This window comes from Penicillium taxi, assembly GCF_028828555.1.
Source record: "Penicillium taxi strain IBT 34144 chromosome Unknown utg000001l_segment0_segment0, whole genome shotgun sequence".
In the NCBI taxonomy this organism is placed as follows: Eukaryota; Fungi; Ascomycota; class Eurotiomycetes; order Eurotiales; family Aspergillaceae; genus Penicillium; species Penicillium taxi.
In genome coordinates, this window is record NW_026643203.1 from 3660458 (window position 1) to 3688032 (window position 27575).

Here is a 27575-nt window from a genome sequence, read left to right on the forward strand (position 1 = left end):
CACCGAATCCAAACACATCACGAACACGAATCACCTACCTGAGGCAATCAATCCAATCAAAATTCGTCATCATGGCTCCTCTCATTCGAGTAATCGGATCTCTCAATGCCGACATGGTTTCAGTCACACCCCGATTCCCCGGCCCCGGCGAGACCATCACATCTTCCTCCTACTTCACCAGTGCTGGCGGCAAGGGCGCAAACCAGGCAGTCGCATGTGGACGGATGTCAAGAAAGAAGCCATCTTCAGATGGATTCAATGCGAACAGCGATGTTCAAGTCGAGATGGTCGGTGCTGTTGGTGCGCTAGACGGCCACTTCGCCGCCCTCTTGAAACCAACGCTCGAGAAATCTGGAGTGGACCCATCTCGGGTTCGCGTAATTGAAAACGAATACACTGGAGTGGCTGTGATTATTGTAGACTCGTCTGCTGGAGGCGAGAATCGGATTTTGTTCTCTCCTGGCGCAAATTACACAGGCATGCAGCCTACGTCTGAAGTGCTCGGAACAGCTCTGACATCTCCTGTACCTGATGTGATTGTGATGCAGGGTGAAATACCAATTCAAACGGTTATTTCTATTCTTCGAGAAATTGTGGCTTTCAAAGCGAATAACCGGGCTGTGGGAAAGCGTGGTATCGAGTGTGGCCCGGATGTCATGCTCAACCCGGCTCCTGCACCGCCAGGTGGACTGCCCGAGGACGTCTACAGTGCTGTTGACCACTTGATCTTAAATGAAACTGAAGCTGAATTGATGACCCCGCCAATGGAGCAACTGCTCCTCGTTGTTCCAGATGCCGAGGGGCTGGACGGCAAGGAGAAGGTTGCGCGGTACTTCCACAAGCTGGGTGTCACCTATGTGCTAATTACACTAGGATCCAAGGGTGTCTGGTACAGTGCTATTGACGGTGGATCTTCCGGGCCCAGCGATGGGGTGAAGCGCTTTACCAACGAGATTCCTGCAGCGCCCGTTTCCAATGTCTTAGATACAACTGCCGCGGGAGATACATTTGTTGGAGCCTATGCCGTCGGTGTTGCGCGGGGGCGCGAGCAACGTCGTGTCGATGGTAAAGCAGGACAGGATATTACAGACATGGAAAAGCCACATCGCTACAAGATTGTCATGGATGAAGCTATGCGGAAAGCAGCACAAGCATCAGCTCGTACTGTGGAACGCCAGGGAGCAATGGACAGCATTCCCTTTGAGGACGAGGCTTAAGGTATCCGACGAGTCAGTAAAATTCGCCGTCATGCATATTTATCGAGGCAAAAGCAGATCGACTTTTAGCAACAATTACGAAATCAATGTTCCAATAGAGATTTCTGAGATCAGCTAGGTTTTCACTACAATCAGCTGGGTTTTTTCTATAAGGTGAAGGAAGTGGCGGTCGTCAAGACCCAGGATTGGCTCTTGGGCCATTTTTTGGCCAAAAATGCCGAAGACACGACGTGGTGCGACAGGGGGATGATGCCATTTGAATATTGGTCCAGGAGGTTACACGGAATACTACTCCCAGGTTGAAAGTCCCCGGTGTCTACTTGCTGGTCTATTTTCCTGAATATCGGGCGGGATTGAAAAGCGAATAGCTAAATATTCTCGGATTCTTCCAGCCTTATATCAAGGATATTACACCAGCCGCGCAAATTCATGCATAAACCAAGAAAGTCTGCGCTTATGCATTCACAGTTTCATCTTTCAATTTCCCGTGAGATAGAGGCCAATGAAATCTAGATGCGCTGGCAGTGGGTATTTCATAATACTGTTTTTAGCGAGTGGGGTCTATAGCTATGAACGCGAAAGCGTGTCGCGTTAGTTCAGGTATCTAGTACATTCAATTCAACCCAATATGGGTAGTCAGGTCATGTACCCAATACCTTAGCTCCACCTCTAATCTAACGCGTCAAAGCACAGGCATTGTGATTCGGCATTGGCACGACTCTGCACATGCATGTCACCTCATAGACCTTTTCAAGTGCATTCCTCTATCATATAGTCCATGGTGGCTCCGTGTGAATATCTCATTATATCTGTACGTAGTTATAGATAGAATGGAACGGGAATACTTCCCCTCCGATCTACATTCCATAGATTGCTCGTAAGAATGGAGGAATAAGTGGATTGTGAGATGCCACACTAGGACTAGTACGATCCAATAGTCCTCGTTCTAAAACGCCTTGCATGCGAACGCGACAAGACGCGATACCTTGAAATAAGACTTGCAGCCCTCCTCCTTGCTCCTTTTCGCAATCTTAAATTATCCTGAGTCAAAAGACTGTTCTAGCATATCCATCCTTATTCACCTTTTCACCTTTTCCTCTCTTTATATTCCACTCCTCTCCAGGTCCTAAGGTATTCCAGGTATTCTGGCCCTGGCATAGCACAATTGCCCTACCAACCATCACTATCCCTCTCCGCACGTTTGATAACCGCCAATATATAAAACTATTTGGCTTATTTCTTCTCATTTTATAATTTCTATTTGCTTTCTCGTTCATACCTCTCTTATCTTCCTAAACTACCATCTCTGCATCTGGTGTTGGTCGCGTCTTACCTAGTGTAGACCGCCCCCACTTAGTGTGCCGCATCACCAAAACAAATATTTCAAGCTTCAACTTCATTTTCCCCTCACTATGGCTGCCCTCACTATGACTCCTACTCGCCAGCCATTTGCAAGTTTAGACAGTCCAAGGGTCCGTCCTCTGATGCAGTCCAGACTGAATCGTCAAAATCAACAAGTTGGTAGGCCAATCATCCCATTGTTTTGATTTTGCATAAACAAACATCTAATCAAGAAACCTCCACAAAAAGATGCCATTCTCTCAGCAAAAAAAACTCCAATCTTCACAGATGCAGAAAATATTGATCCACTCACTCAGAGTCTTTCATCTAAACGCAAGCGCACTTTAGATGATGTCGACGAAGCTATCTGCAAGGGCTCTCCCAAGCCACTCAAGACCTCACGTATAGCCCATTCTCCTCGGGTCTTGGGTGTCTCCCCACGCAGTCTGTGCACCCCCTTGAAGACCAAGATCGCCACACCCAAGTCTGCTCCTATTCCTAAACCAGCTGGACGTAGCCCACCACCCAAGTCATCCCGCTCAATCGGCCGGTCTGTCGTTGCTAAAAGCCGAACTGAGCAGATTAAGCGTGGTGTAGCTGCACCATTCTCCCTTGCTACTGCTCTATCCAAGGGTCGAGCTGCAGCTGCGAGGCCGAAGCCCCAGCCAAAGCCTACATCATGGTTCTTTGAAATCCATGTTGACTCCGAGCAGGAGGAGATGACCAATATCATGCAGCACTCCACTGATAACCTTGATCTTAACGCTGAAGGAAAGATCTCTTCGGATGGCCGTGGTAAGGAGAATGTTCCCCCTGCTGAGCTTGGCATTGACCTCCCTCCCTCTATTGAGACTGTTGCTTTGGCTGCTGCCGCTGCCGTTGTCAAGACCTCCAAGATGGATGAGGATCGTGTTCCTCTTGGTGAGCTCGATGCCTCAGACTATGCTCCTGCGGACTCTGACTCCTTTCCCCATTTCATTGTTCATGATGATAGTGAGAAGGAGACTGGAAAAGTCCCTGGATTGAGAAAGACCCTTGTTCCTTCGTCCCTCTCAATTGCTTCTGTTTTGGAAGCTGCTTGTTCGACAGAGGGTACTGATAAGTCCACTGAATGCTCTGCCGAGACCGAAGCCAGCCTGAGCTCGCAGAAGGAAACCGAGTCGTCTCCAACTTCCTCACCTGAGTCTTCTGAATCTTCCGAATCTTCCTGATTTTGAACTCCATATATCTAATCTTTGTTTGCATTTGCATTGCTATCTGGAGTTTTCTGTCTTTGATCCGTTCTTGATATTTGGTACAATCTACGGTGATCACGATGATGATGTTACGGGAAAATGGTGTCTTGGTTATGGCTTCGGTTGAATTGAATGCCCTGTCTTTTCATACCCTTGTTTTCTAATTTAGGCTCGGTTTGGTTTTATTGGTTTGAATTATGAGCGTGTCTTGCTTTCGGTTATATAAGTCGTTATTTATCTCCTATATGTCCTTTTAGTTAGATGAAATATATACCGGTTTGTGTACAATGGTCTGGAATCAGCTATTCAATTATCATTATCATAGTTTCCAAGGTTTCCACCTAGCATTGGGATTTCGGGCAGCCTTTTGCAGTTCAATTGACTGCCCAGGTAGCTGAGATTTCATATCCATGTTAAACTCTCAGAGGAAATGGATAATTCATGTTAATCTGTGAGCACGTAGTACTGTTTCTTGATATCCCATAATTATTCCTCTTCCAAATCCCAATCTCCGTTCTCGACCCCATCTTGATCCTTATTTCCGTCCGAATTATCAATCTCGGCCTCAGCCCATGCAGCCTCAACACTCTCAGCCAACATGTCCGCACGCTCCAGTTCTTCCTCTTCATCCTCAGGATCTTGTAGATCGACATCTCCTTCAACTTCTTTTTCACTTCTCAATTGATGTGTGAAGTTGTATGCAGTAGATCCCGGTCCTTCGTGCGTCAACCGCCAAATAGGCGCACTCTTCATCATAGCGCGGATTTCCGTCGCATATTGAATTGTCTGAGCTGGAGCTTTCTCAGGATCAATATGGAAATATTGCTGAATATCCTTTTCGTCATTTGCGTGAGACGGAAAGGCTAAGAGCCCCTCAAAATCTCCGTCGTCAAGCTCAGTATCATCAACCAAAGCCTGGATCTTCGTGCGCATAATAGTCTTCACTTTAGCCAAGGTTCCATTCCCGAACCAGCCATCCTGAATGATTTCACACGTCGATCGAATATGCGGTTCTCTTATATTCGGGTCATCCGGTGGATAGAATATCTTCTCTAGAATAGGATCTTTGATATCGCATGGCATCCAGATACGACCATCGCGCGCGAATGGAAGTTTGGCGGTGAATATGTGCGATGTTTTGGGCGGAAGCTCTGCATTCTTTTCGAGACTTGTGAGTTCCTGCTTATCTTTTTCCGGTCGGGGAATGGTGAATCGGCGACCATTTCCGCTGTCACGCTCTTGATCTGCTGGCATCAGGCGAAACATCAACGTTTGGTAATGTCGGTAGTCTGGTGAGCTGCGTGGGTCAATGCCTAGCTTGATAATTGCGTCGCGCCATGGTCCCGAGCGGAACATGTAGCCAATATAAGGTACTGCTTGTCGGAGTAGATAGCGCTGTTCCTCTGATTTCAATAGGTTCCTCACTCCGCGACGTGTCCAAGCGGGTCGTTCTTCGAACATGGCTGCTACTGCATCGATTGTTCCACGCAGAGCTGAGTCAAGTGTTTCAATTGGAGGAAGAGAGTCCTGTGGCTTTGATGGTACGACAGGAATATCGTAGGGCACTAGGAAGGTTCGTATTTTAGTAGCTCGTTGGGCGTTCCAGGTGACGATTTCGCCGGATAAGTCGAGAGTCTGTTTGACTCCTGGGTTTTGGCGATACCTATAACATGTGAAATCAGTAGCTGCGGTTCGCTTGAAGGGGATCTTGAAATAACGATATTCAAGATAGAGGGTTCCTTACATGTAGAGAAATGGAACTGTGTCATGACTGAGCGAGGGCGGTGGAATAATATCCACGTTGACATCGGCACCTTTAGTCATTTCGATATCAAAATGCTTTAATTTATCCACTGAAATAGTATCAGCTGGCTGCTCTCATCGTCAAAAAGTAACAATTTCCACGTACGCTTATAGGGCATGATATAATCGCGAAATTTTTGCGTGAACAAGCTCCTAGTGCTCGAAGACACAAATTCCGGCATACCTAATTATTGTCAGTCTTTCTTCTATCAAAAGCGTAAATACGAGAACTGGAGATACTGACCTCGGAAGACGTGGGTTCTCTCGATTCTTCCGAATAGGTCAAGCTTGTAGGAATCGGCATTATCTTGGAGACTGCGCCGCATCGCCTTCACAGTCCGCCGCCGAGTAGTCTCTGGACCTTCCGGCACTGCGTCGGTGAATGGCTCATCCGAGCCTCTCTTGCGCTTGCGGCCCGTTCGCTTGGGAACAGTAACTTTGAGTAGGAAGTTATTCGCCTGTGAGCTAGTTGACTGCAGAGGCTGTGCCAAGTCATCGTTTGGCCGCAATACCAGTTTGGCTGAGTAATCTGGCTTGGGAGGGTTCACGATCTGTGGCGAGTCAGTATACATGATTCGCTAAATTATGAATGTTTCTTACTTTTGAGATTCCTGAATTTCCCTGCAGCGTTTCAATTGCTTTATCGATGTTTCGGACCACAGCAGGATGCTCGACACTAACGAGGCGTCGAGACGGGATGCCATAGCTGGCGGCCGTTGTTGGATTCATATTGCAGCGGCAGTATGAATCCCCAGTTCAGATGATCAGGAATGTAGTTTGAGTAGATTCAAGACTTGATCAAGGATCAGATGAGAAGTAGCCTCCAAGGCTTTGGCGTGTTGCAGATGTAGAGAATTTTGTCGAGTCGTGACGACGGTTGATGAGACAAAGCTATCTGTGTTCACTGGATGAACTTTGCGAAAAACTTAGCAGGTGTGTTTAACTATTTTTTTCGTGTGTAATCTCGGCTTTAAAGAGCCGCCCTTGTCAGCAATGCCACTGACGACCATTCAAGGCATTCTTCGACTTCTACTTCCAACTCCGAATTTCCTTCAGATATGCTTACTAAGCGGATGGGAGAACGTTTTATGTACCTATGTAGCCTTCTTCAGCGAGTTTATGACCTTATCTACCTTAATTAGGTAGGACAAAATCTTCAATTGCCCCTGAAATATCTTCAACATCTGTTGCTCTTAACATTTGAATACTTGTGAAGACTCACCTGTTGTAGGGTTTGAAAAAGTACTACAGAGTACAGGTATATTTCTACTCAACCTTGGAAATACGGAATACAGTATCAAGCGAGGAGTGAGTTAGAGGTATCCCAAGGTCCAAGAGAATATGAGCAATTTTCTATCCAAAGAATCCCAGATTAGAAGCTATGAATGTTCGGTAGTAATATGAAGTATCGAAAGTACATTAGAACAATTTTTTAGTAGTGGTACCCCTGACGCTCACGTGATGACATAACCAAGCGACGCATAACTAAATTCTGGCGTCGATAAAAAAGAAAATTAATCATTACTCCAAGTCAATTTAAATTCAATACAAAATCTCCAAATATATATTGTAGTTAAGCATGAATTATCATTGAAGATATAGCTCCACTGATGGTGAAGAAGACGTATAGTTCAACTCTCCATCATCATTACAGGAGAACCCACCCGCCTTTTCCTTCAACACAACAACAACCCACTTCCTCTTCCTCTTCCCACTTCCACCCCCACCAGAATTCTCGAATACAATCAATCATCTATTTACGCTATTGCGATTTTCCATCACATCCATCCTTTCAACTTGCCCGCTGCAATCACGTTGATCCAGTACTTTCAACCCCTCCCGCTCCACTAAGCGACACGGAGATCCTCTGAGCGGACCTAGCACGCCCACCCTAATCTAACCTCTGCGCTTCCCGAACTGTCCTCCTTATCCTTTGCACGTCAATTGTCCCATCTCTAGTCATAGGAGGTACGTCTTGTCATCAGCTATCTCTTTGCTTTTGTATACTGGTTCTTTCCCCCTCATTATTCTTGTCTTGTCCCGTGCGCGTGCGGCGACAGTGCCCGCTTTAGCCCATTTGGACTGGGCACCATTTGAGACTTGACTGTACCATTTGAAGGATTCCATTTCAAAATCCTCCATAATTTCATGATACATCTTCGTGACGAAAAAGGTATTTGTGAACATATGCTTACAACTATCTCCTGCTAGGTCTATTTCAATACATCCTTGTGGCCCCATCTGATTCGCTCTGGCTGAAGTGCAGCGCCTTGCTGCACAAGGACCGAGAACCCGAGCGGAGTACATGCGGTTGTCCAAGAAGGTGCCAAAATGAAGGGATTTAGACAGCGAGTGGTGAGTTTCCTCCTGTGCCTTGCACCGCCGCTCCGACCTACCCCCCTCCCCCTACTCCCTCACATGCAAGTGGCAGGCTCCCTTTGCTCTCATAGAAGCTGAGGTTTTTAATTTTTAGCACGAGCAGTTGTCGCGGGCCAAGGACGGCAACAAGTCGTCCAAGAAGAAAGACTCCAACTCGTCTTCCCAGCAGGTCGGCATTCAATCTTCACAGCAGTCCGTATCTCCGAATCAATCCACCCCGACTTCGTCCACAACATCTTTGAATGATGCGCGAGGCAGATCACCTGAGGATGCTTCTCCTGCCGGAACTTCGGGTATCCCTGGTGCACCTGCACAACAACTCACACCCCAGGCTGGTCAATCTGTGAGCAATGGCCTAGGAACGCCCACAAGAATAGGACAGTCAGGGGCTCCCAGTGTGATCATCAGTCCCAGTGCTCCAGTAAGTTTTCATACATTATGCGGCGATAGGCATTGTGCATTGGCTGACGCATGTCTTTTCACAGCATGTTCCTCCCCCCGGTGCCCCCGAGACGATGCCCGGCGAGCTGGCTCCACCCAGAAAGTCTCATGTTTTCGACCGCCTTCAGACCACTCCGAAAGATCTCTCAGAAGGAATCAGAACCCCCAAGCGTCAGCATTCGTCGCGCTTTGATATTTCCGATCAGCGCCAGCGAGAGCTTGAGAAGCTGGCGGGATTCCACGAAGTGGCTCCGAACCGACGTCAAGAACTGTTCATGCAGAAGATCGACCAGTGTAACATCATTTTCGACTTCAGCGACCCATCGGCAGATATGAAATCTAAGGAAATCAAAAGGCTGGCTCTCCATGAGCTTTTGGATTACGTTGCCAACAATCGGGCCGTCATTACAGAGCCAATGTATCCTCGTGTCGTGGAGATGTTTGCCAAGAATCTGTTCCGACCTATTCCCCCTCCTCTGGCACCCCAAGGCGAGGCTTTTGACCCGGAGGAAGATGAGCCCGTTTTGGAGGTAGCTTGGCCGCATATCCAGGTTGTTTATGAGTTCTTTTTGCGCTTCATTGAGAGCCAGGATTTCAACACCAACATCGCCAAGGCATACATCGATCATCAATTTGTGCTTCAGTTATTGGATCTGTTTGATTCAGAAGATCCCCGGGAACGCGATTTCCTCAAGACAACCCTGCACCGTATCTACGGCAAATTCTTGAATCTGCGCTCATACATCCGACGATCCATTAACAACGTCTTCTTCCAGTTCATGTATGAAACAGAGCGACATAACGGAATCGCTGAATTGCTTGAGATCCTGGGATCTATTATCAACGGTTTCGCACTTCCGCTCAAGGAAGAGCATAAGCTTTTCTTGACCCGAGTTCTACTTCCCATGCACAAGGTGAAAAGCTTGAGCATGTATCACCCGCAGCTGGCCTACTGCATTGTTCAGTTCTTGGAAAAGGACTCTTCGCTGACAGAAGATGTATGGATATCAATTTCTTTTTCGCCCCAAGAATATACGCTAATGACGAGATATAGGTTGTTCTGGGACTGCTTCGATACTGGCCCAAGACCAATAGCACCAAAGAAGTCATGTACCTCAACGAGGTCGAAGATATTTTTGAAGTCATGGACCCGGCCGAGTTCGCCAAGGTGCAGGAGCCTTTGTTTAGCCAGTTAGCCAAGTCCGTTGCCAGCCCACATTTCCAGGTTGCCGAACGCGCTCTTTACTTTTGGAATAACGAGTACTTTTGCAACCTGGTTAGCGACAACGTGGAGACAATCCTTCCTATTATGTTCGCTCCGCTCTATGAGAACTCCAAGGGACACTGGAACCGGTAGGTCTAAAAGACGCCTGCAGAGCTCAACTCGTTTTGACAAATTTTTCCACTATAGGACCATTCATAGCATGGTGTACAATGCCATGAAGATGTTCATGGAAATTAACCCACAGCTGTTCGATGATTGCTCCCATGAATACACTGAGCACCAAAACAGTGCTGACGAGCGCGAGAAATTCCGACAGGAACGCTGGGACCTACTGGAGCAACGAGCGAAGAGAGGTGCTGCTCTACCTTCGCTTTCCTCCAACGTTAGCGTGCCGGAGCCAATTGACGAGGTGGAAGTTCTGACTAATGAGAGTCAAAAGCGATTGAATACCTTGAAGCTACAGGATGAAGAGGTGACCAAAGAACAACCTTCTAGAGAGGGAACTCCCACATCTGTAAGTTTCTCGCATGTCTTGTAGCTCAGATTGAGCTTTTGATTTTCGAAAATGCCCCGTTGTCTACCCTCGTGTATTATTCTTTTTGCCTTTTTACTAAGCCCATGTCCACCATTTTACAGCCAGCGTGATTCTAATTTGGAAACGTCCGTTTTGCTCCAGACACGACGTGTTAGTTCCTTGCGCAGTGGCCGCAGACGACGAAGTGGCAGCGGTAGCGGTACTGATATCCGTGCACGACGACGTTCGGCCAGCAGTGGTACCAGTGCGATCAATGTACAGATCGTGCATCGAAGCAATTCTACCAAATGATTTCCCTCGGTTATGGGGCTGGATGGGGTGACTTCTGCTGTTTTTCTGCAACCAATGACATAGCGAATATCGGGCCTGCGATGATGTTTTCTTTTGTGTTTCTGATTTATTTCTTCCTCTTTTAATTCGCCCGGATTTATGCCCTTTTCACTTCCCCTACCACTTCCTTTTCCACGGTCCCTCTCCCTCTACTCTACTTTTCCCGTTTGCGTCCTCTACCTCTTCCATCTTCTTTCCCAATTTTTTGTGTACATGGATTTCTTTTTTTGATATTTCCACTCCTGTGATCGGCTTCCACAAAAGGTCGTGATCGCGGGCCTTTCAAGTTGGGACTCCGTCTTAGAACTATGTTCGGGTATGGAAAATAGGTGTGAATGGCGTTTTAATCCAACGATCTCTAGGGTCGATGGCTTTTCCATGTACTGCCAGTTTTCGTTCTAGACCAATTTCGAGACATGATATCATATCCCCTTGGTGTGATCCTGTAAAATGGCGAGATAGCTCATCGACCAAAAGTTGACTTTCATCCTTAGGGTAAGGTACCCAGGTAGATAGTTATCCTTCAGACGTCAAGGCCTGGACCTCAGACAATTTGTGTATAACTAGGTCATATGCTAACAGGCTAGCTAGCGTCAGTTCACCTATCTATTCTGGAATGTGGATATATACAAATGATCAAAGCCTCCAATGGGACACATGGACAGTGTTACCGAGTTCTAACAGGATTCCCTGCATATGTTTCCTTGGTTATCGGTAAAGAAAGCTGCACAATTACTTTTCTGTGCACTTTTCTGAACTATATCTCATAGAGCTAAGAAGTCTTAGGGCTACCTAGGTATATAGATAGGGACCTGGGTAAGTATCTAGAAAAGCGGGGATTGTTCAAGATCTACATAGTAAAACCTGGCACTGGCCCTTTTTGGAGGGCTATTGTAGACATAGGTAAATTATCGAGTAGTGATGCACACATACATGGATGTGCCCAGCTCTGTACATCCATTCATAACCATTCCAACTATGAACTGTTCCAATGTCTAACGCACTTTCAAATTCAAAACTTAGGCACATGTGCATTCATCAATTTGATTCACATCCCACCATAGAATCAACTGGGCTTGCTGGTCATCATACATTGATACGAAGCTAGGCAAGAAGTAAACAATTCATGGATATAAGCTTTGAAGTTTCGATGTCGATTTGAACGATGTAAGCTAGACCAAAACTGACACCCTTGGAGTACGGTGCCCTACCTTCAGTGCATACCTGGCAGTAAAACCTGCCTAAATGCAAAGTGCATATATAACCTCTGCATAAAGTCTCGGTATTGAGTAAATATATACCGCTCCTTACATTCTGCATGAAACTCTGCTAAAATCCCTTTATTCGGGCATTTTGAGACTGTTTCCCAAGTTTCACAAGACTGCAGATCCCAACTAACTTGGTGAAATAAAAGAAATCGCTGTGTAACGCAATACCACATCGGTCATCATGTTGTCGATCAATACCACACTTAGGGCCCAGGGATGCATAACCGGCCCTTATTGTGGGCTAGACTAGACTATTTAAGTATATCTGGCTGGTTCCATTTAATACTCCAATCCTCTCTGGAACCTTTTTGACTGTGCATCCTCATTATGGTGTCTTGGGCGCTTGCAGACGAGACTTTTGATGTCGTTCCGTTCCTCTATCTTCCTGTTTTTGCTGTGAGTACTTCCCTTTATCATGCTATGTTCCAACCTTCCAAGGCTGGAAGGCTCTTTCGGGTGCACTTAACTAACAAGTATTGAAGTTGGTGACCTACCTAGTATGCACGCTGTTCTATAACATATATCTCAGCCCTCTGTCAAAATTTCCAGGTCCAAAACTTGCCGTATGCACAGACCTCCTAAGTATATACTGGACGTCGACGGGTCAATATCATTACAAGCTCAAGGATCTTCATGATACATATGGGGATGTTGTGCGAACTGGTCCCTCAACGCTCATATATCGCAGTGTTCAGGGTTGGAAAGATATCTACGGCCACCGCAAATCGGGAGATTTGTCGTTTGCAAAAGACCCCAAGCTCTATCTGGTTGGTCCAACCGGACCGACCCTTATCAATGCCAATGATGCAGACCACTCTAGAGAAAGAAGACTTCTCTCCCATTGCTTTTCCGAAAAGGCACTAAGAGAACAGGAAGGCCTGATCCAGTCCTATGCTGATTTACTAGTTGACCGATTGAAGGGAGAGATAGCCGCGTCTAGGGAAACAGTAGATATGACTCAATGGTACAATTTCACCACATTCGACATAATTGGAGACTTGGCCTTTGGCGAGCCCTTCGACTGCCTGCGGGATAAGCTTTATCATCCGTGGGTTAAGACAACCTTCACAAGTTCAAAGGCGGCCATGATACAGAGGCCACTTGCAATGTATCCTTTGCTTGCACCCATCCTGAAGCAGTTTATCTCGAAAAAATTGATCCAAACGCGAACGAATCACTTTAATATGAGTGCGGAGAAGGTTGCTCGTCGTCTGGCGACCAAGACTAGTCGGCCAGATTTCATGAGTTACATTCTCCAATATACTGGTGACCGGTCTATGACTGAGCGGGAGATGAAAGCGAATGCTGGGGTCTTAATACTTGCTGGCAGTGAAACGACTGCTACTCTGCTCTCCGGATTCACCTTTCACATCTTGGCCAACCCCACGACTTATCAAAAACTAGTCGACGAGATCAGCGCATTCAAATCAAAGGACGAGATAACTTTCCAAAGCGTGAGTCAGCTCACTTACCTCAATGCTGCCCTTGAAGAAAGCCTGCGAATTTATCCACCTATTCCGGGATTTCTTTCACGGATTGTACCGCAAGGGGGCGCCTTGATTGATGGGCATTTTATTCCAGAAGGTGTATGTAATGTCCTTTTTCATGACGCTTGAAACAGTCTAATTTGAACTAGGTCACCGTAGCTGGAGCTCACTACTCTACCTACCACTCAAAAGACCATTTCGCCGAAGCAGACTCGTTCATTCCTGAAAGGTGGCTGGATAATAGAGATGAGCGCTTCGAGTCTGATTGTCGGAGTGCACTCCAACCCTTCTCCCTCGGGCCGCGGAACTGTCTTGGAAAGAAGTGAGTATATGGTTCCAAAGATCTCAGGGATCTCTAGCTAACCTTTGCATCTTTCTAGCCTTGCTTATGCGGAAATTCGGCTTATTGCTGCCAAACTTTTATGGAGCTTCGATATGACCCTGGATGAGGCTTCATCTGGCTGGAATATCCAAAGATCATTCCATATCTGGGAGAAGCCTCCTTTGATGGTTAAATTGTCGGAGGCCCAGCATTGACATCCAATTTTGTGAGCGGGACAGAACTTATACAAACCTAACATTTCCGAAATCAGATCCCATATGCGAACCCTTGAAGAACACTGAAATATTCCACTTCAATGTGGGATTGATTGTAAAGGGATTGCATGAGACATTGGGAGCATTATGAGATATGAAAATTGATATACGATTAATATGAGAAGTGTCGACCATTTTCTGATTCTGCTATTAAGCTAAAGACATCTTGGAACATTTGCAAAGTTGTACAGCTCTTACGGATATTATCAAGTTCTATTTCAATCATGCACGGGAAACACCAGGCTATTTCTTTCTATGAGTGCGACTAGTCGTCCTATGTGATAGAAGCGTGGAAAGAAAACGACAATGCCGCTTCTGTACAGCTTGAGAATTAATAACAAATCACCACCTGGGCATTATGCAAAACGAGAAAAGGATTATAGGTGTAATTGACAGGTAAGAGGTTGGCATTGTGTATGAATGTACCAAGGCAGGGGAGAAAGAAAAGTTTGTCACAGCTTGCAGGAATTGAGTCCGTCTTCGGGGACTTCACTCTGCTTCATTTGAGTTTTGAGTTGCAGTCTCACTTGTGGACTCAGACTCGGTTGCAGTTGTAGCTGGGGGTGTAGTTGCAGGTGTAGGTGTAGCTTCAATAACAGTGATGTGCTTTGCTTGTACAAGGTCGAGTAGCTTCTTGCCCAGATCGTCTGCACCCTCGATCTTGCTCAGCTTGGTTCGGAAATGCTCTATGTCATTTTTCATCCTAAAGAATCGTTAATACCACAGGGATATATGCAATTATTCAGATCAGAACCTACCGCATTTTTCCAGCCTCTGACTCAACATTCGCCTCATCAAAGGCTTTCACCCATTGGTTTCGGTAATTTTTGAATACAGGAATCATGATCATATCAACAGTCATGTCGGGTAGATGCTTGCTGAGCACTCTATGGAGAGTGCCGGTTTCCTTAGCTAAAGTCTCCATGTAGGAATGAACGGCGGTAGGGCCATCCGCATCCCAGTCGATCTTCTTCATAGCGTTGATATGAGTTGATGAGCGTGAACTCATGATATCTACCAGTTTCTCGTGGATACCACTTTGATGTTCCTGGCACAATCGCTTGACTTTGTCAAATTCTCCCATGATTTGGTTCCCTTGTCCATGGCGCCGGACAAATTCTCGCACATAAGGCACCAAAGCACTGATAAAGCTGAGTGCTTGTGATGAAAGTGCAAGATGCTTGGTGGTAATATTTTTTAGGCCTGCACTGCGCGTGGCACCAGCACCAAGAATCAGCTGTGAAGAGCGAGAGTTGAAAAGCTTCAGGACTTCCAGCAGCTGAGACGCAATATCCTGGATCACACTGGGCATATTCGCCATGAGGAATTCAAATTCCTCAATACTGCGCATGGTGGCCAAAGCTGAGTCTGGCAAAATGTATTTTTGCTCGTCGATCACAGCGCTGCGAACCTTCTCCTTGCCAGATCCGTTGGCGGCAACACCTTCTGCTGCCGCTGAAGATTTGCTCTGATCATTCTCGCTATTTGGCAGCCAAATTTTGGAAACCTCCACCCATGCGTCGATGTCTTTGGTGCTTGCATCCAGAATCCGGGTGAGAGTTGTGACTTCAGAATCACCGAAGTCCCGGGCATCCCAACGATCCGCATCCATGACCTTAACAATGAGGTGTCGTTGAGACTCACCAAAGCGAGTGATGAAGTCCCGAATTTGGTTACCAACAAGTGTCTTCAGAGCAGTACCACCGCGTCCGGAAATTGCCTCACACTCGTCGGCAAAGAGACGATTGAGGGTGAAATACTTCAAGAAGTCCTCCTTTGAGAGTTGTGCTGTCTGCTCCGATCGAACCTTCAGAACCTTCGTGATTTGAGACTGGGCAATGTCTACAGCTTGACCAAGAAGGCTAGACATGTCTAGGACCTGCAAAATCTCGTCCTGGGCCATAGCAGATGCTGATTGTATACTTTCCATAGCCTTGTCCAAGCTCTGCGGGTTTGGACTTCGAGGTGGGGATTTAATGCCTACCGCATGATGGTTTCCAAGACCGCTTGCTATATCCAGAAGGATTTTGACCTGAACACTTAATCGACGCAGACATTCACTGATGCCAGTATAGACACTGGCAAGCATCGCGTAAGCGTCAGCCGAGTCAAGTGCACGAAGATTACGGGCAAGAAGCGTTGACTTCTCTTGTTGGCTCCGTTGGGGCCCACCATGTGTAGAAATTGAGACCATGGACTCATTATCGTCATCGCTGGAGCTAGGTAAATGCTTTCGGATAAGGCCTTTCATCTCTCGCAAGACAGCAGTCTTAAATGATGTTGCTGCAGGGGTTGTGAAGTGGGCTCTTGCCAACCCGTTGAGCTGCGCTTCCAATTGAGTCCGTAGTTTATTATCAAACGTCATATACGATGGAGAAACCATCGATGCAGGGCGTTGACCACCACGCTGTCGCATAAAGGAAGATCCCCAGCGGGCTAAAGTTACACTGGCAGAAACACTTTGAACGTGATCACGTAGATCTCCCAGTAGATCATTGAGAAAACGTGTTTCATAACCCATCCCGATTCGTTCTTTCAGCTGTGAAAGGTCGTCCGATGCTCCCTGGAGGGCCTTGAGTCCTCGGAGATCAATAGCCTGGCGCGGGATATCGCCTTCGTTCTCTTCGGCGGGGCGACTGGATGTTTTCTTGCCGCTCATTAGTTTCTCTACTTCTTCAAGTTCGTCTGAAGCGACCTCAATGTTTCCTTGTTCGACTAGCTCTTCGCAGCGAGATACAGAATCGACTACATCACGTAGTTGGGCCACTGCAGCGGCCAGCATCCGTACATTCTCTCTTCGTCTTCGCAAGTTGACAATTTTGAGGCCGCCTAGCGCCATCTCCTTGTCAATTTTTTGTAAGTCACGGCGGAGGACCTGTATGCGTTTTACTGAATCAGCAGCCTCGGCATGTAACTCTCGCAAAGAGCCCAATGCCGTGAAGAATGATTTGGAGGCAGTCGAGATAGATGAGATGAGATGAATCTCAACAGTATCCATATACCATGAAAGCTTCTCCTGAAGAATCGCATTTGATGCCAATGCCTTTCTTCTTGTGTTAAGTGGCTCCGTTGCAACTGTAATGGTATTCTCATCATCCTTCACTGGCGGCCTCGGCGGTCGGACAACCTCCGATTTTTCTGATATCACGTCAAAGGTCCTTGGGTTTTCAAGGTGAAAGTCTTCTTCAAAATAAACAGGTGGGATTGTGGAAAGTGGCGTTACGGCAGGACCACGGCCACGGAAACCAGAGGGTCGACGACCTCGGGGATCATATGGCGAAGTTGGCCGTGAACTGGTTGACATGACTGAAGATCTTCGCTCGGGGCTCCATGGCATCAGGGACTCCATATCCTCTGGCTTGGGTGATTTGGCTTCCGAGGGCGCTTGGCTCTCCTCCCTCGTGCTGTCCTTGGCTTGCTGGAACACATCGTAGAGGGCACCGACTTGCGAGATGTAGGACTGAAATTGCTTTGCATCCACGTGGGTAATGTTGGTCAGGGTCACTGGTGGGATATCGCGGGATGATGGAGGTTTGTATCCAGTGGACGACACAGCAGTATGGGGGGTAAGGCCGGTACGAACGATTGGTGGTTGAAGGAGAGTCGAGATCGCTACAAATGGCGTAAAGTCAATAATCCATTTGTTTTCAAGGGACTCATGACACACGAACCATTGTTCCCAGATTCTGCAATAGATCCATGGTGCTGTGCGGTATCTAGGACTCCTCCAATGCTCACAATTGAGCTCGCCGTGGATCCCCTCCTCAGGGGGTACCGTTGAGAGGGAATTCGGGGAGACTCAAGCTGCGAAGCTGAAGCTGAAAAGTGTGAGATAGATGGTGTTGATGCACCAGATGCTAGACTGTCAATTGACTTGCGCGGACTACCTGGCGCCATTTTGTCCAAATCCGCACGGCGGGGATGCGCCAACCACCTAGTGTAGATTGTTGGAGAAGCTCGGGTTTATCTGATCATGACAGATCAACAACTCTTTTCAGAGCTCACAACTCGATAGAGGTTTCGGCACACAGGACTGCGTGATCAGCTCCGAGCTTTTATTCCAAGATTGTCCTAGGGTGTAAGATGCTTGAACGTGATGGCGTGGCATTGTTTCTTAACGCCATGCGTAGGCATCTAATCGGGAAAAGCGCCAAATGAAGACTTACCGCCATACTTACCGCCACATTTACCGCCCTGTATCTATAGCCAGATTGTAAAGTCCATTTATTATCATCTTGATGTTTTACCTCCTTTGCCCTTGAATGTACTCTTTGCTCTCGTTTCCAATCCACGGCTCTCTTCTTTTTCCCTCGCTTTAGTATACTCGACAATCATACTTCGCACAAAGTGTTAACGCGCTCTTGTATAATAAGGATTGCTGTCGAAATATCCTCCTACTCCTTGATTAATTTTTGAATAACATCGAGCTTTTGCACTGGTCATATTGCATTCGCCCATAATAATTAATATGCATATGCCTACTGTTCTCCACACCCTATTGTCGTATGTACTATTCTGTCAAGAGAAGATTTAGGAGCCGCTCTAATAATCGTATTGAGATAGTTAACTAGTTAGTTATAAATATGTCAAGGTTATTCCTGCTACTTTGCCTTCATAGATAACTCCGGGCCTGCATCTCTTGCATACTATTCTTGCATTTTCGGACTAAAACGAAGAAGCCCTCTCCTTATTTATTAATTTTGTTAAAATAAAAGCATGCAATTTTGAGGATTCATCCATCTAACTATAAATATTTACATCAAAGATTCAAAATTGGGTTTAGTTAATACTGGCCTTGATGCCTTGATGCCTTAATGCATTACGGACATCTGTGCCTTAAATAAATGGCATACCACTTTACGCGTGACGCGTAGCGCGTGGAAAGAAACCCACTGTTAAAGTTCTCCTTCTTCTTCGTTCCCCTCCACCAAACTCCCTCGTCCACTCCACCAACACCATGGATCGACGCACACCATACACACTCAGCGTTCTTGCGCCCAGCACTAATGGCGCTGAAGAGTCTCGCGTTGCTATTCAAAACAAATTGAAGGACTTCGTACTCGAATTCCAACTGGATAATGCTTTCATCTATCGGTTCGGTCTCACTCAAATATTTCCATGGGCTAGGCTCGTTTACTGATGATGGAAACTCAAAAGAGATCAATTGCGACAGAATGTCCTTGTGAAGCAGTACTACTGCGATATCGATATCGCCCACTTAATTTCATATAATGAAGAACTGGCTCACAAGCTCACCACCGAGCCTGCCGATCTCATTCCTTTGGTGCGTGCAATTCTCTCTTCTTCCTCGACAACTTCTAACATACATTAGTTTGAGTTAGCGCTGAAGAGTTGCACCGAACGAATCGTCTATCCTGGCCAACGGGACATCAAACTTCCCTCACACCAGCTCCTTCTTCACTCGTCGGCCTCACATATCTCCATTCGTGACCTCAATGCCACCAACATCTCTCACCTCGTCCGAATTCCTGGAATTGTCATTGGTGCCTCGACGATCTCATCAAAGTCGACCGTGATCCACATTCGCTGCAAGAGTTGCGACCATGGTGAAAATATCATCGTCGATGGCGGCTTTTCTGGCGTCACTCTCCCACGAACCTGTGCTCGCCCTAAGGATCCCAGTGATCAGTCTGGTGAAAGCTGTCCTCTTGACCCATACGTTATTCACCATGAAAAATGTCAATTTGTTGACCAGCAGGTTCTCAAGCTGCAGGAGGCCCCTGATCAAGTCCCTGTTGGTGAACTGCCCCGACACGTCTTGATTTCTGCCGATCGTTATCTGGCTAACCGAGTGGTTCCTGGATCTCGCTGCACTGTGATGGGAATTTTTTCCATCTATCAAGCCAAGGGTGGCAAGAAGGATGCAGCGGTCGCCATCCGTAATCCATACTTGCGCGCAGTTGGTCTCAATAGCGACGTAGACCAGACTGCCAAGGGAAATTCCGTCTTTTCCGAAGAAGAGGAGCAGGAATTCCTGGAACTGAGCCGTCGCCCTGACCTTTACGATGCCCTCGCTCGCAGCATCGCCCCGTCCATCTATGGAAACGTCGATATCAAAAAGGCCATCGTTTGTCTCCTTATGGGTGGCTCAAAGAAGATTTTGCCTGATGGCATGAAGCTTCGTGGTGACATTAATGTGCTCATGCTTGGTGACCCGGGTACTGCCAAGTCCCAATTGTTGAAGTTTGTTGAAAAGGCTGCCCCTATTGCTATCTACACCTCCGGTAAGGGTTCTTCAGCTGCGGGTTTGACAGCCTCTGTTCAGCGAGATCACACTACCCGTGAATTCTACTTGGAAGGTGGTGCCATGGTTCTTGCCGATGGAGGTGTTGTCTGTATCGATGAGTTCGACAAGATGCGTGATGAAGATCGAGTAGCTATTCACGAAGCCATGGAGCAACAGACCATTTCTATTGCCAAGGCTGGTATCACGACTATCCTCAATTCCCGAACATCCGTCCTGGCCGCTGCCAACCCGGTGTTTGGTAGATATGACGACTTGAAGACCCCTGGCGAGAACATCGACTTCCAGACCACCATTCTGTCCCGTTTCGACATGATCTTCATCGTTCGTGATGAGCACGAGCGTGGTCGTGATGAGAGAATTGCTCGCCACGTCATGGGTGTGCACATGGGTGGTCGTGGTGTTGAGGAGCAGGTCGAGGCCGAAATCCCAGTTGAGCAGATGAAGCGGTATATTAGTTACTGCCGTAGCCGCTGTGCGCCCCGTCTCTCCCCCGAGGCTGCCGAGAAGCTCTCCTCCCATTTTGTCTCAATTCGAAAGCAAGTGCACCGAGCTGAGATCGAAGCCAACCACCGATCCTCGATTCCCATCACAGTGCGTCAGCTGGAAGCCATTATCCGTATCACAGAGTCCCTGGCTAAGCTTTCGCTTTCTCCAATTGCTACTGAAGCTCACGTTGATGAGGCCATCCGACTCTTCTTGGCCTCCACCATGGATGCCATCACCAAGGGCGAAAACCAAGGTGGCAAGGAGGTTATGGAAGAAGCGAGCAAGGTTGAGGACGAGCTCAAGAAGCGCCTGCCAATTGGATGGAGCACCAGTCTTGCAACCCTGAAGCGTGACTTTGTAGATGCCAAACAATACAGTGAGCAAGCTCTGAACAGAGCTCTCATGGTCCTACAGCGGAGAGGAACAATTCAAATCCGCTCTGGTGGATCGCAGATTTATCGAGACGCCAGGTGAATGTTGCGATTTTCTTCTCTTTTGACCCGTTTACTATATACCTACTGTACGTGATGGATGATACCTTCTCTTTTGTTTTCATATTCGTCCAGGATTGCATTGGAGTTTTGAGTGGGAGTTTGGGGTATTAATATCAGGCCTCGGCGTAGGTAACTTCTTACATCTAAACACATTTTTTATTCTGTACAACATTGGAATCTTGTAATTCTCTACATAAAAGTCCATGCTGATAACTGTCTATGATCCTTTGACTTCTTCTTCCAAAATTCTGCTAAAGCTCCGGGGCTCGTTTTCATGTAATCAACTATTGCTTCTCGGAGACAGAATTCGAAGCTGGAGGTGTACCCAAAACAACCTTAACAGACCTCCACGAAAGCCTCAAAACATAAAGACTCATTGTTCCAAAGTTAACCCAGATAATAATAGCAAAGTAAACCAATAACTTAGGAGGGATCCGCTTAAAGATCTCAACCGGATCCACCCCGGCGCTCTCCTTGAACTGATCAATCTCAGCCAAAGCAGACCCAGCCATATCCGAGTCCGAAGCAAAGGATTCGGCTGCAAACTCCGATTCCGACCCAGACTCAGACTCGAAATTATCGTTAGAGATAGCCGTAGCCATGATTCCGCCGAAGAGAGTAAGGAAGAACATCAGCATAGCCTTGTAGACTAGTTCGTACAGCCAGGTTCCGCAGAACAGGAGCATGGCGAGTGCCTCGCCGCGGGAACGGCGGGGTGCTGTTAGAAGGTGTGCGATTGAGTCATTTTGGCCTTGAGTATATACGAGGATGCGGCAGATTAGGTAGGTGAGAAGACTGATTGAGGCGACTGGGGAGACGAGGTTATTGTTCGTGTTTAGGACGTCGAGGGCCGTGAAGCCTAGGGCGGTTGTTGCCCATAATGAAAGGACTGCTATGGATACTGCTCTGTAGAGCTGAGCTCCAAAGGAGAATGTTGCCATGGACTCTGGAGCTGGAGTAGGATATAGAAGACTTGTCCCGTGGAAATTCCTACCGCTTTTAACGGACCCCATTTTAAGGGTCCAATGATAACCGCTAAAGTAAATCACATACGACCCGTGATTACATACGACCCGTGAATTTCATTTTTTTTAACGCGTCATTTACGTGTCTTACTTTTTCAACCACCCACCATGCCACCTAAGAATGCTCAAATAGCTCAGAAACGGGTTGAATAGGAGGGTAGGATCTTATTAGCTATTAAAGCTATAAATAATGGCGAAATTACCAATACAACCCAAGCTGCATCTACCTTTAATGTACCCCGCTCAACCCTCCACGATCGCCTATCTGGTGTTAAATATCGCGTCGAGAAGCGCGCAAATGGCCATAAATTGACTGAATCTGAAGAGAAAACTTTTCTCAAATGGATTTTCTCTTTATATGACCGTGGATCTGCCCCTAGACCTCATTATGTCGCTCAAATCGCCAATATTCTACTCGCCGACCGCGGAATCGACCCACCTCTTATAATCGGACGAAATTGGGTTTCAAACTTCATCAAGCGTACACCTGAAATCGAAACTCGCTATTCAAAACGTTACAATTTTGAGCGCGCAAAACAAGAAGACCCTAAGATTCTTCGCGATTGGTTTATCTTAGTTGAAAAGACTATTCGCGATAATGGGATTCATGAAGACGACATTTACAACTTTGATGAAACTGGTTTCGCGATGGGACAAACCGCTACTGCCAAAATCGTTACTAGAGCTAGCTATTATGGCCGACGAGAGAAGATACAACCCGGGAATCGCGAATGGGTTACGGCTATTGAATGTCTAAATTCAACTGGCTGGGCGCCTCCACTATGTATCATATTCAAGGGCAAAAACATGATGCAACGTTGGTTTCACGATGTCGATTACCACCTGATACGCGCTTTGAAGTAAGCCCTAATGGCTGGACATCAGACCAAATAGGCCTTCGTTGGCTACAAAAGCTATTCATCCCCTCTACCATAACACGTACGAAGGGGCGATATAGGCTATTGATTCTAGATGGCCATGGTAGCCACCTTACGCCTGATTTTGACCAGGCATGCCAACAGAACAACATTATACCAATATTTATGCCGCCGCATTCATCCCATCTTTTACAGCCTCTCGATGTAGGCTGTTTCGCCATTTTAAAGAGATCATATGGCCGGCTAGTTAGCTCTCAAATGGAGCTAGGATTCAACTCTATCGATAAGAGAGATTTCCTAGCTATTTACCCTATCGCGCGCGAAGAGGCTATTATATCTGCATCTAATGCGTTCGCTGCTACTGGAATTACACCATTTGATCCAGAAAGGGGGCTTTCAAAGCTTACTATCTCGCTTCGTACACCAACACCACCACCACCACCACCACCACCATCCCGGGGCAGCGACTCTAGCCAGAACTATACTCCAAAGACACCAATGTCACAGAAGGATATACGTCGCCAACATAAATCTCTATTACTTACAGTGTCACGATCGCCATCTACACAAACAAAGCAGATCTTAGACCAGTTCTTGAAAGGCGCAGTAGCTATACACCAACATGTGGCAATACAAGCTCAGGAAATCGCCGCTCTTCGCAAAGCCAACATAAAAGAGAAGAAAAAGAAAGGCACGCCCTAACCGCCGAATGGCTATTGAAGGTGGTCTTGCGCTCCATGAAGCACAACAGCTTATCGACGCGTCAATTAATGGTGTTGAAAATAGTGATGGTGTAAACCAACACCAAACCCCGGCTTCTTCTCAACCAGGCCATCGGCCACGTAGGTGTGGGATATGTCGGGAAACCGGGCATAGGAGAGAGACGTGTCCATAGCGCCCGATTCAATAGTTTATTTACATAGTTTTATTGAATTTAATGGAGTTATGGGATAAATAATGTAAAAGATGAAATAAAAGTGGGTCTAATTCACGGGTTGTATGTAATCACGGGTCGTATGTGATTTACTTTACATCATAATCAGGAACGATAGATATTACGATCTAATTACTCACACCAAACCTTTCAATGGTATTTAATATCTGCTAGAGTCAATTGCATATGAAGGAGTTAAAACAGCTCTGGAGGACAAGGTACGAAAGTATGGGAATTACTAGGGGAAACTAAATTCCCAATTCGGACCAGTAAGTATCATTGATGGGTATAGCCCGGGAGGTAACATAAGAAGCGTGAACATAATTTTCTAGATCGTTGAGCAGGCACAAAACAAAAGAGAATCATTAGTTGATACGGTCATCACCTGGAAAAGCCAAAAGCGAAATTCAGGAACGACAGACAAAAACGGTATAAAGCTTTCAAATTCGGAATCAGCAGAACAAAAGAAAGACATCCTCCAAGATACGGCAAATGGCAAGACCCGATCTCTCAAGAAACTCCAGGTTGCTTAAAAACCCAATTACCAATGGGCAGCAGAGCTTTCAAGGGAGGAGAGATGGGGAGGGGGAAGGAGATGGACTGGACAGGACATGTATCTGACGACTCCGGTCGCGCTTCGTGAAGACCATCTGTTTTCCTTTACTGGACTTGGGCAACAATCTCGCTGGCACGACCCAGACTCTCGACCATCTGCTGGCATTCCTTCCGCCGGCGAGTAGTGTAGTCGCTCTCCTTTAGCAACTCATCCAACTCGTTGTTGCGGTACATTTGCTCCATGAGTTCTGACTGCATTGAGTCCTTGGTAAATCTAAAGAGAAGGGTTAGCTTTCTGAAGGCGGTTCGGGTAATAATAAGGATACGTACTGAACCAGGGTATACATGACAGCCTTGGGGACCATATCGATCATTGTCCGCTTAACGATGTTGAAGTAAGAGGTAATGAGGAGCTCTATGGCAAAGGTTAGTAAACGGTAGTCGGACGAAACTTGCTCGTGGATACTGACTGATGACTTCCACCTCCTGGGATTCACGTTCAGACAAGCTGGCAGAGGCCTTCAGAGTTGGTGGGGGGGCCTCCATAGCAGCCATCTTCTTCTTGTTCTTTGTAGCCCAGAAGCTGCCGAAGAATCCACTACCGTTGGTAGCTTCGCCGGTTGTATCCAGAGATGGGCTCTGGGAACGGGCTGGCAGAGGTTTGCCGGTCTTGGGATCTACCTGTGTGGGCTTAGATGCTTGTGAGCGCTCGTTGACAAGAGTCATTGCCTGCGCAGGTAGTTAGCTTGAGTTATGATTTTGGGTACATCATAAGATTATTTAGCGACACTTACGCGGTGGCCGTTGAGGAAATCGGGATGACCGGTGTTGATATAGGTTGCCTCCATGTTGATAAGATCCTTCACCAATTTGTTGCTGGGGTCCATGCATTTTTTGAAGAAAGCGACAACCACGGCGTGGAACTTCTCCTTCAGCATGGGGTACCGGCGGAAAAGCTGCTTGTTCAGAAGCTGGCTCAAGATGCGCACCAGCTCATCGTAAACCAAAGCAATACACTTCATACTAGGATCTTCCAAGCGCTTGATCTGTTGCTTGACAATCAACTCAAAGGCAGTTGTGCCGACGAACAGCGCAGGGGATGAACCGGAGGAATTGTAAAGGATAGTGCGAATGTCAATGTCTTTCACGATGTCGAAAGGATCAACAGCCTTGATGCCATTTGAGTAGAGCTCGTGGAACACGAAGCTGATACGAGCACCACCCGATAATTCGATGCTGGATAGCTCCTGGTTGTTTCCTTCCAAGACAGTACGATACTCATTGCTGAATTCCGTAATGATATTGAGAATGACGCTGGCGCTGTTTCCAAGAATCGAATCGCCAAGCTGAGCAAGCTCTTGTGTGTACTTCTGGAGGGAGGCGGAAATGCGGGCCTTGATATCGGGGAGAGTTTGTTTGATGTGCATCATCAGGATCTAGAATAGGAAGTATTAGGTTTAGTTCTTTGCTCTGATTGATAATTGCCATGCACCGAGACATACCAAGTTGAGCTTGCGAGCCAGGTAGGGTGTTCCGCAGTAAGATGCCTTGTTCCGGTAGGCCTTGTGATTCTCGAAGAAGTTCTTCTCGTTCTCCAGAGCGGCAGCGATGGGCTTCTTGTTCTCAATGTCACGTTGACCACGGTTGACAACCGGCACGTAACCGAGGCGCAGAGGAATGATTCGCCCAGCAAGAATGTCTACAACGTCGGTGCCCTCGTCCATCAGATCAACCTTACTCAACACACCGATGGTGCGCTGTCCCTCGGGATCCACCTCACGTGCCATCTTCAGACCATCCGAGTTGGCCAAATCCTGGTTAGCAGATGTCACTGCCAGGATAATAGCGTTGGGCTTGCTGATATATTTGAGCACCATATCTCTAATTTGGCGCTCAATATCCTTAGGCTGGTCTCCAACGGGTACCTTGGTCAGACCGGGAAGATCAACTAGTGTCAGGGTGAGAACGTTCGGCGAGTAGATGCGCAGGTTGATCGGAGCAGGCGAGATTCCGGCATTGCGGCCGACTTTGCTCTCTGTTTCACGAACAATCTCGTCACGAATCTTGTTGAAGTCATGGAACTTCTGGCCGGGGATGTGCAGGAATTCGCCATACTCGTCGACGTTCGACTCGCTGTCCGTTGTATCCAGCTTCTTCTCGCCGTTCGTTTGGGGGCTAGGAGTCTTGTTGATCAACTGCAAAATAAGAGGTCGTCTGGTAACAATTCCTGATCCACGGGGCAAGCTTCATATGAGAACATAGGTTAGCAATTGTTGACAACGGCACCCCACCACAATGGAGTGACCAGCAGTGCAAGAGTTATAAAGGAAAAGGGGCGCGTACAAATCACGACCGACAATGTTCTCTAGCACTGAACTCTTTCCACTGGACTGCGATCCGACGACGACAATTTGTGGTAAGTCAATAGGGTTGTGCACCTAGATTCAGATAGCGGTGTCAGTCGACAGAGGGGTGTTCAGAATCAAGCCATATAGAAGTGAGTTGAAATAGACTTACACCAACTGTGGAGAAGACATCCTGCAGCTTGTTGACCAGCGAGATCAAGCTTGGGTCATTAACGTTTATGCTGCGCATGAGTTAGCTTGGCCGTATCGGAGTGAGGGGACAGGGGGCTACGCACGAGTAGCCAGAAGTCGGGCTTGCCATGATTAGCAATGGTTAGACACTAAGCCAAAGGACTTTCTAAAACTAAATAAAAAATGAGGCGAAAGGAAAAAGAAAGCTTCGAGAATATACGTGTCACGAGAGATGTAGTCGTTGAAGACTGTTTGTTGGTGAACCAAGGCGGTGATGAGTGGCGGACCGGGCCCCAATCAGTTCCAAGGCCCAGCAGCTATAGTATCTCTGCCGCCTGATTTATATCACATCGTTGGGACCTAACTTCAATTATCTACCTAAGTTACCGAATTATAGTCGCTCTAATATCCAAATCATGGCATATGCCCCAAAACAAGAAATCTTATTGAACATAACTACAGGGTAATGTGTGCTAGAAAAAGTAATAACAAAAAGCCGGAAAATAATATGCAGAAACAACTAAACACACGCCATATTCT

The 27575-nt window shown here is 46.9% G+C and overlaps 9 protein-coding genes across 9 annotated transcripts; 5 read left to right on the plus strand and 4 right to left on the minus strand.

Moving 5' to 3' along the window:
* Positions 1 to 71: 71 nt before the first annotated feature.
* Positions 72 to 1217, plus strand: N7495_001310 (ribokinase; the record flags this gene model as incomplete). The annotated part of the gene is made up of 1 exon (XM_057203980.1): positions 72 to 1217. One exon carries the CDS (start codon positions 72 to 74, stop codon positions 1215 to 1217), a length of 1146 nt encoding a protein of 381 aa, XP_057068053.1.
* Positions 1218 to 2629: 1412 nt separating this feature from the next.
* N7495_001311 (uncharacterized protein) lies at positions 2630 to 3769 on the plus strand (the record flags this gene model as incomplete). The annotated part of the gene is made up of 2 exons (XM_057203981.1): positions 2630 to 2738; positions 2808 to 3769. The coding sequence occupies 2 exons, from the start codon at positions 2630 to 2632 to the stop codon at positions 3767 to 3769; spliced, it is 1071 nt and encodes a 356-aa protein (XP_057068054.1).
* Positions 3770 to 4279: 510 nt separating this feature from the next.
* N7495_001312 (transcription factor TFIIIC subunit TFC1) lies at positions 4280 to 6325 on the minus strand (the record flags this gene model as incomplete). The annotated part of the gene is made up of 5 exons (XM_057203982.1): positions 4280 to 5456; positions 5538 to 5646; positions 5703 to 5780; positions 5841 to 6147; positions 6197 to 6325. 5 exons carry the CDS (start codon positions 6323 to 6325, stop codon positions 4280 to 4282), a joined length of 1800 nt encoding a protein of 599 aa, XP_057068055.1.
* A 1602-nt stretch (positions 6326 to 7927) lies between these two features.
* On the plus strand, positions 7928 to 10373 carry N7495_001313 (protein phosphatase 2A regulatory subunit RTS1; the record flags this gene model as incomplete). Its single annotated transcript, XM_057203983.1, has 6 exons — positions 7928 to 7951; positions 8070 to 8396; positions 8461 to 9414; positions 9471 to 9769; positions 9828 to 10155; positions 10332 to 10373. 6 exons carry the CDS (start codon positions 7928 to 7930, stop codon positions 10371 to 10373), a joined length of 1974 nt encoding a protein of 657 aa, XP_057068056.1.
* Positions 10374 to 12101: 1728 nt separating this feature from the next.
* N7495_001314 (cytochrome P450) lies at positions 12102 to 13798 on the plus strand (the record flags this gene model as incomplete). Its single annotated transcript, XM_057203984.1, has 4 exons — positions 12102 to 12170; positions 12257 to 13360; positions 13411 to 13583; positions 13642 to 13798. 4 exons carry the CDS (start codon positions 12102 to 12104, stop codon positions 13796 to 13798), a joined length of 1503 nt encoding a protein of 500 aa, XP_057068057.1.
* Positions 13799 to 14347: 549 nt separating this feature from the next.
* Positions 14348 to 17755, minus strand: N7495_001315 (vacuolar protein sorting-associated protein 54; the record flags this gene model as incomplete). Its single annotated transcript, XM_057203985.1, has 3 exons — positions 14348 to 14561; positions 14617 to 17470; positions 17530 to 17755. 3 exons carry the CDS (start codon positions 17753 to 17755, stop codon positions 14348 to 14350), a joined length of 3294 nt encoding a protein of 1097 aa, XP_057068058.1.
* Positions 17756 to 18815: 1060 nt separating this feature from the next.
* N7495_001316 (MCM DNA helicase complex subunit MCM5) lies at positions 18816 to 21086 on the plus strand (the record flags this gene model as incomplete). The annotated part of the gene is made up of 3 exons (XM_057203986.1): positions 18816 to 18952; positions 19016 to 19142; positions 19191 to 21086. 3 exons carry the CDS (start codon positions 18816 to 18818, stop codon positions 21084 to 21086), a joined length of 2160 nt encoding a protein of 719 aa, XP_057068059.1.
* A 304-nt stretch (positions 21087 to 21390) lies between these two features.
* Positions 21391 to 22047, minus strand: N7495_001317 (uncharacterized protein; the record flags this gene model as incomplete). The annotated part of the gene is made up of 1 exon (XM_057203987.1): positions 21391 to 22047. The coding sequence occupies one exon, from the start codon at positions 22045 to 22047 to the stop codon at positions 21391 to 21393; it is 657 nt and encodes a 218-aa protein (XP_057068060.1).
* A 2556-nt stretch (positions 22048 to 24603) lies between these two features.
* N7495_001318 (dynamin-like GTPase vpsA) lies at positions 24604 to 27165 on the minus strand (the record flags this gene model as incomplete). The annotated part of the gene is made up of 8 exons (XM_057203988.1): positions 24604 to 24772; positions 24829 to 24913; positions 24969 to 25227; positions 25293 to 25934; positions 26001 to 26742; positions 26842 to 26936; positions 27016 to 27085; positions 27140 to 27165. 8 exons carry the CDS (start codon positions 27163 to 27165, stop codon positions 24604 to 24606), a joined length of 2088 nt encoding a protein of 695 aa, XP_057068061.1.
* Positions 27166 to 27575: the final 410 nt, after the last annotated feature.